Here is a 10,416-nt window from a genome sequence, read left to right as displayed (position 1 = left end):
GTCGAAGGTGTTTCCAACATCTTCAACATTTCTAACCAGTAGCTGTTACAATCCATTGTCATTGTTTGTCCACTTCGTCCTGTAAACTATACATTCAAATATGTCCCAAGGTAAAACTTTATAAACACAACTGTACAACAGTCATAGTAAATCCTTCGCTGCTATTTTTGGACATTCATATTAGTAAACTCCTCCCAGAAGGAGCGAGGAAGAGGCAATTTAATCAGATGGAGGTGTAGTGTCTCCCAAAGCTGGTGAGTCTAATCTTCTCAGGCAGGATGATGTTTACCGAGTGCTCAGACTCCTCCTGGTTAGCGGTGCCGGCTTCTCTCAGCAGGTGTTCCCTTTGCTGCCGAACAAGCTGGCTGTACTTGGCATTAGCCATCCATGTCTCACAGCGGCCAAAAAACACAATGCCCGTGGTGCCGAGGATGACCAGGCAGGTGAGCAGGGCCAGTATGCCGAAACAGACGAGCTGACCCTGGGTGACGAGGACTCCGGGGGAGTGGACGGTCTCCTTCAGGGTGATCTTTAGCAGGTCTCTCTCGGGCGGTCTGAGGAGCTTGTGAAAGGCGTGAGCGGGGAGGGAGTAGTGCTGCGGGGTCAGAGCGAACACCCTGTGGTCCACAGGCCTGGCTCCCACCGGCTTGGACCTGGCCTTCGGTCTGTGTTGCAGGGAACACGTTGGACCTGTAAACCATTTCTGGCAAAGGCACCGAAACGTTCCATCGTTCTGACCGACGCACGTGCTCCCGTTGGCACAGGGCCGGCCGGCGCACGGAGAGAGGGTGGTGGTGTCGTTACAAGTGAAACCGCTGAAGCCGCGCGGACAGGCACACGTGAAGGCCAGGCCGTGGTTTGTACAGTTGCCACCGTTCAGACAGGGGTTAGGCTGGCAGCTGTCGACGACGCTGATCTCACAGAAGTCTCCAGAAAATCCAGGGGGACATGAGCAGGAAGAGAAGGCCGCTGAGCCATCGACATCCGTGCATGTGCCTCCATTCTGACAGGGCGAGCTGGAGGACAGAGCAGCACAGCGTGACAATAGAGCAGGGAGAATAGGACCTGCTATCATGTTCACAGTTTACTGCAGAATATATTCCACCCTGTGGTTACAAAGCAGCCATCAGAGTTGAATCCTCTTTTACAGCTAGATTTCAAAGGTGAGGAGATGATATCTGCAGTGTACCTTGGCCATTATCAGAGAGAATTAAGATCGACCTGCTTATGCAGAAGATGCTTCATTGATAATGTCATTAAGACTGACATGGAGAGAACCACAGAGAACCACCACATGCTATTCATGTCGGTGATTTTTTATTTTAAATCTTATTAGAAAAGGTGAAGGGTTAAATGTCCTTTATAAGAATTCCCGTAAATCCAAATAAACCAAGAGCCCAATGGATTAGTGCAGAGCAATAAATGGCTTAGCTGCTACAGAGCACTGCAACATGGCTCTCCAATGATTAACTTTCAGAAAATCCAAGGGTAATCTTTTTGGATCTCAAATCAAGCTAAGAAAATATGCAGAGTTTTTTTTTTTTTACTTTGGGTATGTCACACTGCAATTGCATCAAAAGTTACTCTTAATTATTTAGGTTTGTTTTGAGATCTTAGCTCTCAGAGGAAGATGTGGCACTAAAAGCACTTAATTTGTCAGGACTAAATTCAAACTCAAAAGTCGCTCTGCGAGATTGCACAAAAATTAATCTGTGGTACCAGACCTCTGCTTCAAGGCTTAAAATTATCTTATTGGATACACATCAGCAGTGTAAACCTTGGCACACTCCTCTATACTGTCGTTTCTGTCTGGAACAGTGATACAGTAAAGGAGACATCAGACTGATACAGGTTTCAATCATGGTAACAACCTAGACAGAAATGATCTATTTCATACTGTACATAACAGTGTACTGAACAGGTATAAGATGCATGTACATATTCAGTATATTTGCATTATATCCTGAAAATATTAATATGGGATGAATATAGGCTTTATTAATCTGTATTCCTAATAAATTAGTTGTTCTTTTTCTCTGTTTCTCTTTAAAATATCCTATGAAGCTTAAAATCATGTTATATAATTGCTTGTTTTAACCAACCCAATACCTTAAATATTCAGTTTACTGTATCGAAAAGCAGCACAACCGAGAGGCTGAAACAAGAGACGCTCCTGCTTGATCAGTTATCTAAATACTTAGCAGCAATCAATTCATCTACTAATTGTTTCAGCTGAAGAAATATTCGTATTAATATTCTGGTATTGGATTTTGTCGTATCGCCCGACACTAATGAAAAGCAGGGTGGCTCATTTTCAACAAATTAAAAACCTGTGCCAGTAATAAGATATGAAGGGACTCTTGGCTTCGTTTCTGCAATCATCTTCCCGCACCCACACGTGCAGCATGTGATCTGAGCAGCTGTGCTTCACTGAGTGAGCACACTGATAAAAACCCAGGATAAAACCAATCAATATCTCTTATAGTTGCTCATGTAATTACACAAGTTCTTAGCTTTCTGTCTCCGAGAGTCAAAAGAATAATAGCTCTGGCATAGTTTGCAGACATGTCCAGTGCCTAGTAGAACAGCTGATTAATGAAGCCTCATGCAGGTCTTTTTAATAGAGCTGAATTCCCCTGACATACAAGTGAGGCTCCAGTCATCTTATTGTGAGAATTATAAAAAGACTTAAATGATCATTTTTTTTATGAGGGAGGAGAGCTGTCAGTTCGCTGACAATGAGCTGTGGGCTATTGAATTTTAGGTGTGTCGTCCAAGTCAATAACAAGGCTTCCTGACAGAATAAACATGGTGCAGTTCAGAGTCTGGAGGGGCTGTGTCAGCTCGCTTTGTCTCCAGAGACTCATATATTTATCTGATGGGTAGGAGGAGGATTCCTGCACGGATCAGTCCTGTCAGTGGTCTAGCAGTGAAAAGGCTGACAAGAAGGTGATATCTAGAGGTCAAACGAATGTGTGGCTGTTTTTGTTGTGAGAATTGAGTCAATCTTGAATATTATGTGAAAGCAAATATTCAAGCTGGAGGATTTTCTTTTTTTAAAGTATAATTTTTTGGAGTGTTGCTCTTATAGCAGAGCATCTATTGTATTGGCTGTATTCATAGGCTCTGTCACACTTCAGCAGTGTGCCACTTCTAGCGAGGCAAAGGAGGCGACCCATGAAGGTGGGTCCTTTTCAGAAGGACTCACTGTAGCCTACCTCCCCTCTTCAAATGAGAACAAAACTGATGGTGCATTCAGGTGATTCTTATCAACTCATAAAATCAAAACATGTCCATGAACCTCAGTGACTTCAGTAGTGCTAAATGCCAGCAATAAAAACTGTGATTTCATGATTACAGATACATTATGAGATTTAATCTTTCAATTTTACACAGAATATAGGAATTTCCCATGATGTTCTTGGTACAGATTCCTGTTCTAGAGTATCTCCCTGTGATGTACTTTGCACAGCCCATATCATATCTACATCAGGTGTGTGCTCCATACAGTAGCATAGGCAGAGGAAAGGCTGAGTTTCTGGTCACATACTGCAAAGAGGAGCTGGTGGTTGAAATGTGACAACCTTGCTCAGAGATTATGATGTATTCAGTCTTGACTTCAAAGGATGTAGCCCCTGAACTTGGAGGCAGCTTATGATGCTGCCCAGGTACACACTGTCGGCTACTGTGTAAAAATGTGCACTCGACAGCAACAAGGAGCGCAACCTCATTCATGGCAGTTCATGAAATAGTTACAACATTTAACATCAGGACAGGAGAGTAAAATATCAACATCGATATTTTCATTTGAGAATCGATTTTATCGGAAGTATCGATATTTCAGTATCGATCCGCACATCACTAATATCAACTTCATGTTTAGACTCACAGTCCTTGAAAAACTGTGGTGTAGTTTATTGTCGACAAGGGTCAAAGCGTTTATTTATCTCTAACAAAACCACAATCCAATTATCCATAACCACAATTATCCACAGTGCAATTGCTGTTTAAACCTATATAGCTACAGACAATGCTCTGGATATAAACTCTGGTTTCTGACAGTGTGTGTCTACCATCCATCACAACCACCACCAACTGCGGCTCCGCTGCTGTTAATGAATAAAGCATTTCATCGATCCCAAAGATATGTTTTCAGTTGAAATACATTAGTCTGAAAGTTGTGATGAGTGTCAAGAAAAACTGAAAAAAAATCATAATCATATAGCTAAATGTGTTGACTAATTCATGAGCATGATGCCAAGGCTAAACCTCTTCGATCCTCTTAATCACCCCACAACTTAACAGCTTTGATTCACTCTAACTATTCTGCATTAATTTCAACTGCAAAAATCTCTAAAAATCAACTCTACACTAGCTGCTTAGCCAGAATGTCACAACAACCAATAGCAAGTCAATGCCAAAATCCTGAAAATGTGACAGTGCTTAATTGTAACCAGTGAGCACTGGAGACACGATTCTTCTGGGACTGACAAAGGCAGTCTAATAACCCTACAAGCCTTCTGGCCTGACATCAAATTCGAAGGAGAAGGCAGCCACCGTAAACAATAACAACAGTACGTGGGATGACAACAGCATGTGTGGGTGCAGCAACAGGTCTGATGGAAAAAAAGAAGAAAATAACATGCAAAGGCTGGTGTGTGGAGATATACTGTATTTGCATTTGACACAGAAATGCAGGGACCAGAAATAGCTTGCATGAAAACACAAACCACTCAGAATTTCAAACACCTCTAACTCGTAAGAATTGCACAGATTTAGGGCTGAGGGAAATTTGTTGACTTTACAACATCATGTTCATGTCCTCAAATGTTAGGCTACCGTTAAAGTCTGTAAACTGTGACAGCTGGAATGCTCCACACATTATGTTAGCTTGTTTAGGTTAACATAGCAGTGCTTAGCTCATATCACCAGCTTGGTGACACACCATAGATACTGTCAACATTGACTTAAAATGAGTTTTTTATGACAGACCACTGCTCTGTCTGCTTCTTAGTCAGTACGTGGAGGTGTGTGCACGCGTGTTAGCCTACTGGAGGTGCTTCTGTTTTCTATTTTCTCTGTGCAACTAAATTTAGTATCAAGAATCTCGTAGGCTACAGACTGACACATTTAATGAGTATAGCTACCTAGTAGCGCAGAGAACCAGAAATTTCCCTCAGGAGTTGGTGGGCTTAAGAGAGTGAAAACTGGTTTTACATTTGCTCAGTGAACTGAAACGTGACTCCATATGAATGCTAATGTTGCTCCCTTTTGCGGATGTAGCTGTAAATGCTAACATATTCGCCATACTCACAGTTGGTTTCTGCTGCCCCTAGTGGCGAAAGAATAAATGCAGCTTTAATTCCATGATGCTGGAGTTTTTGTTGCTTGTTCACTATACGCACCATAGCTATTATTCTTTTCCCTTTATAGAGGAGTCAGTCCTCAAAATAGAGAGGTTGACTCACTGACTCAGAATAATGAGCTGAAGTTTTCTTTATGTGGAGTTTTTCTTCACAGACGTACACATATTTGTGGTGGAAGTGAAGGGAAGCGGCTGTTTGTGTTTGACTTGCGAATGCATAATCAACATACTGCCTGTTACAAATCACAACAACCAAACTCAAGCCCTCATTTTTCAAAGAACATCTGATATTCTCTCTCTCTCTCTCTCGCTCTCTCTTTCCCTGTAACCACCTATTACCACTGGCTGAGTTGTGGGTTGGTTTCAATTGGCTGCCTTGGCGACACAGAGGAAGCTGACAGACTTTGCACCACATTGCAATGCATGTATTGATTATTGCACCTAACGATAAACAAATGGAGACAAGGCTGTAAAGCACTGGAGTTTCTCCTTTGCTTAAAATAGAAACTCTGATTAAAGATGCTGGTACCTATTTGTGAAGCAAGCTCCTCTCTTCAGGTGGCAGTTTTCTCCAGCGTATCCATGGGGACAGATGCACAGGTATCCCCCCTCTCCTGTCTCTATGCAGGTGGCATTACCAGCACATGGCCTGGATGAGCACAGGCGAGTATCTGTTGTGAAAAAAAGCAAAACACATCATGCTGTTTTTAGCTCTGTGTGTGTTTCTATGTCTCTCTGACTGTTTTTCCCTCTCTCCTTTGTTTCCACTTTCTCACTCACACTCCCCACTGCAGCATCTTGTCACCAAGAGCAAAACTGAGAACATAACCAACAACGTTACACAAGGGCGAGCAACTCATATGCTCCACCACAGTAAGAGATGTACAGTGAGAGATGATGTGAGCCAGAAGCCAATAAATTTCTCTCTCTCTTTTTCTCCCCTCAAGGGAGCACAAGTAATTTTAAAGCCATAATATTCATTGAAGATATTAGAGGACTTATTACATAAGTTCTTAATTTAAATAGGGGCAACTACTGAAATGGAAATGGCCTTTTCGGAAGCTTTAACATTTGGATTTTCACAACCACAGCACAATACTTTCAAGGTTTTCTATATGCGTCATGCTACAAAGAATGCTAATGAGAATTTGTGCATTCGTTTCGTGACCCAGATTTCTCCATCATTCTTTCCTCTACCTTTTCCCAGAAGTTTTCTCCTCCAGCTTTGCTCATCTAACAATACTACTAATCTCAAGAGTCCTGCCTTGTTTAGTAGCAACCTTTGTGTCCCTGAGGTTCTGTGACTCACCCTCACCTCTGGTATGTCAGCCCGTGTAGAGATAGTGAGCGTCTGGGGAGCTTAATGAGACTCACCTTGGTCACATAGGCTGCCCACCCAGCCTTCCTTGCAGAGACACTGCCATGCCTTCTCGCACGCGCCATGCAGACAGCCAGGAAAGGGCAGACACTGGTCACAGTTGTCTCCTTGCCACCCTGGTTTGCACCTGAAGGAGGGGAATAAGGAACAATCCAGACCTATTTATAAACCACCCACAGAGCTTTGTAGTCAGGTGCACTGTCCCCACAATGTCTGCAGGATTTACTCTCTATGTAAAAGTGAAATGGCAGATTGAAGTTATCTTTGATTGTCCAGTAATTGGCTAAATTCTCAAGCATTTTGACTCAGGAGCACACACAATAGCCTTTGCCAGAAAATCCCTTCACACATGGGCGGGGTATGTAACCAAAAGCTTTTGAGCTATCAGTTAGGATAACAGTGCTTTTTACTGTTCAAACAAAGGGCTGATTTGGCTCTCAACACAATACAAGCGCCTCACAAAGCTAGAAAAAACAGAAGGATCCAGCTGGCTGGATTGTGATTGCATTTCTCTGAGCGAGGAACATTTACAGCTCCAGCGATTTTTTTTATTTTTATTTTTATTTTTTATTTTTTAATGAGCTTGCAAAAGCCCACAGGACGTGGTCTATGATGCACACAGGAATCCGGGGTGGTTTCAGTACCTGCACTTCCCTGGCTTCTCACAAAACCCATTTTCCGTGTTGCACCCTGCACTGCATTCCCAACCTTTGAGACAGAAAGAAAGGGACAGCAGCGTGTTTGCATCCAAAAAAAAAAAAATCAAAAAGACACATAAAACATTTACAGCAATAAAATATTCATCCTTTACACTTTCTTTCCACGGAGAGAGCAAATCCGTTCAAAAGAAGAAGACAAGAAAGAGTTTGTGTTTTGAGTTGATTCAAATCTCTTTGTCTCAGCAGACTGATCTAAATCTCTCATTACTGTACCTTTGGCGATGCCTGTCACGGCGAGAATAGAGACCACCGCTGTGAGATGCATCATAATTCCAAGCTTGACCCTCCTCGTCCTGTAAAAACATGAAGAGAGTTAAGTCGCACAAAGATCGTCTGTGGTGGCGAGGAAGCGATGTTGGTAATTCTAACAGAGCTCTCACAACTCAAAAGTTCATTTTTTTTACGAAAACAACTGACAGAACTGAGAGAGAGGCTTCGCAAACGTGGCTAATTTTGGATGAAGCTCTGGGATACATGATGATGTGAGATTAATAACTAGGAGGTTATCAGAGGGATATCACACTCAAACACCCTACAAGCCTGATCATAACAGGGATATTTGGTTTCTTTCTTAGGCAATTCAATGTGATTAGCGCACCTGAACCACATGCGTCTGCTCCCAAAGGTTTCCATTACGCACGATCATAGAGGAAAAGAGAAAACCCATTTCATTCCCAAACCAACACATTTATCCTATCAAAAACCTCATCAACTTGAATTATCTCATGGCACGCAGAAAATTGCCTTACCTATGTCGCACCCGCGCTGAGTTTCCAGGTGGCTTCGGTCATATTTAATAGGTTTGATTTGACCTCTTTTTTTTCTTTTTCTTTTATAATCCAAGCGACTGCGAAAGTGACACTACAGGTGCACCGGTGGTCCGGCTGCTGGTGCTGCTGGACCTGCAGGTTTTTGACGGGACTGCTGGATCGTGCAGCGTCCCAGTGCATCACGCTCCTCCCACTTTATGAAGGAGAAATGTGTGTCTGCTCTGACCCCCACGAGAGAAGTGATGTAGTTGTTCAATAGCCCACAGTATAGGTGCGTGGATTTTCACAAATGCATTACTCAACGCTTTTGGAAAAACTTCCCATGGAAGTATAGGGAGGTCCCTGCAGGGAATTAACACAACAAAGCTCCGTTTCTGCTTATATTCCTGTTTTGTTTACCCATAATTCTCCACATAAGCACAATCCAATTAACTTCAGCCTCTCAGTCTTTCTCAGTGTGTTCACATCCTTTATTTCAGTTAAATTATCAGCACAATAGCTGACATATACTCAGTCGAAAGATTATTTTACTATAGACACATCAGGTAAATTCATTTTTAGTATTAAAACTAAAAATTCTCAGAATTAATCAGAACTTGCCCATTCAGCATCACATTATTATGTAACCACTGCTAAAATTTACACAAATGCATGAACATGCAGCTTTTACTGTAGCTGTTATAGATGGAGCTACCACCTACTGCAGCAACACATGTGCAAATGTTCTACACAGTAATTATAAACTATTGATTTCAGATACATGTAAGGGAGTAAAAAGTCCAATATTTGCCAGTGCAATGTTATGAAGGAGGAGTATTAAGTGACTGAGAGTGGGAAGTACAGTCATCCTACTTGTGGAAATTGTGTTATTAACCTCTGCTGGCCGTCAACCACTGCTCTCACTAAATACTTAAGGAATAGTAATTGACAAACTAGACCCTAACACAGGAATTCAGGATCGGTCCCTCCTCCTATTTTAAAATATTGAATGGCTTCCTTTACTCTGCCTACCTGTCATACATACAGTAATACTGCCTTATTCTATTCTTAGTCCACTTATTGCTATCCACAATCCCCCTCTATCCTTCCCAAGGGCAGCGGATGATATTTTCCTTCCCATAAAGCGTATGCCTCAGTGTAAAGGTCTAATTATGAGTTTTGCTTCACTCAGACATTATTACATCCGCAATAAAGATCCTGAAAATGGTGCACGAGCAACCATCAGGGGAAATCTGCTCCTCTGTCTCACTAATCCTCCTCTGTGATCAGTTGTAAGATGCAGCCTGTGCCACAACCAGACTGTGGTTTCAGCGAGCGAAAACCAAACTGAATATGTTTTTTATGATAAATGACGGCACTGTGAAACACTCATAACACCAGCCGCTGTGAGCCTCGTAGCTCTACTTACAGATTTTTAAAAATATAAATACAGTATATCATCTTGAGGAGACATTTGTGGATAAAACAGGTGTGCAGTTTTGCAGTCTAGACAGCAAGAACAAGGATACATATATAAATGCAAATAAGCAGTAAATCAATGTTTCTTTTTTCTTCTCCTGGAACAGAACGGCACAGAGAAGCTCCCATCTTGCACAGAATGAGTCTAAAATGAGGACACGCTATAAACAGACAGGCCCGGGCAGATGTGAGTGGAGTAGAAATGCCTAAGTCTTGTGATATAATCTTTTGACAGGTCCCTCGTCTCATATCCACTGGTTCAGTTTTGATCGTGTGTTTATTTTCAAACCTCCAGAGATTGAGCTCGTAGTCCGGGCGTAGCTTTTTCAGCAGCAGTGTGATTCTCTCAGATCCACATCAGTCAGCCTTTTTTAATAAAATGTCTCAGGTTTGTGTGTGCTTGAAGATTAAAGTGAAGGAGTCATCCATCGATTTATTTCTTTTTCCTTCCCCAGTACTCCCCTCGTATCTGATCTTTCATCTGCTCCAGTCCAGCTCCAGGTTTGAACTGCACATTGTCACACACTGAATATTTTTGGCTTGGATGTGACCGTTAGAGCTGAAAGGATTAATCAGCTCGTCATTAGTCCTGAATTAATCAGCAGTCAGTGAGATATAAGTGAAGCTGAAGGGAGCGTCAAGGGAGCGCCGAAGACATTAGGATTCAGGCTCTGTGCTCATGGCACACATCCAATTATTGTTGCACCGTGTCAGTCTGGACCAAAG

The 10,416-nt window shown here is 42.3% G+C and overlaps 1 protein-coding gene across 2 annotated transcripts; it reads right to left on the bottom strand.

Annotated features, from left to right (window-relative positions):
• On the bottom strand, positions 1 to 8,390 carry dlk1 (delta like non-canonical Notch ligand 1). Of its 2 annotated transcripts, XM_085767813.1 has the most exons (7): positions 8,212 to 8,375; positions 8,061 to 8,075; positions 7,676 to 7,755; positions 7,388 to 7,451; positions 6,740 to 6,870; positions 5,895 to 6,036; positions 1 to 1,016 (listed from the first exon to the last, which is right to left on the bottom strand). In XM_085767813.1, the coding sequence occupies exons 2-7, from the start codon at positions 8,069 to 8,071 to the stop codon at positions 224 to 226; spliced, it is 1,221 nt and encodes a 406-aa protein (XP_085623939.1). In that variant the 5' UTR covers positions 8,072 to 8,075; positions 8,212 to 8,375; the 3' UTR covers positions 1 to 223. The 2 variants fall into 2 exon arrangements, with proteins under 2 accessions (XP_085623939.1, XP_085623941.1); XM_085767815.1 differs by lacking the exon at positions 8,061 to 8,075 and having other exon boundaries at positions 2 to 1,016; positions 8,212 to 8,390.
• Between the last annotated feature and the right edge of the window lie 2,026 nt (positions 8,391 to 10,416).

This window comes from Trachurus japonicus, chromosome 22, assembly GCF_045865225.1.
Source record: "Trachurus japonicus isolate A0001 chromosome 22, Traja_1.0".
NCBI classification, from domain to species: domain Eukaryota; kingdom Metazoa; phylum Chordata; class Actinopteri; order Carangiformes; family Carangidae; genus Trachurus; species Trachurus japonicus.
The sequence above is the reverse complement of the archived record's forward strand: the minus strand, read 5'-3'. Positions and strand labels throughout refer to the sequence as shown.

Coding starts and splice junctions, on each gene's coding strand:
- dlk1 (XM_085767813.1), bottom strand. Junction 6,871..7,387: donor GAGAAGCCAGGGAAGTGCAG/GTACTGAAACCA, acceptor CCCCTCCTTCAG/GTGCAAACCAGGGTGGCAAG. Junction 1,017..5,894: donor GGAGCTTGCTTCACAAATAG/GTACCAGCATCT, acceptor TCTGTCCTCCAG/CTCGCCCTGTCAGAATGGAG.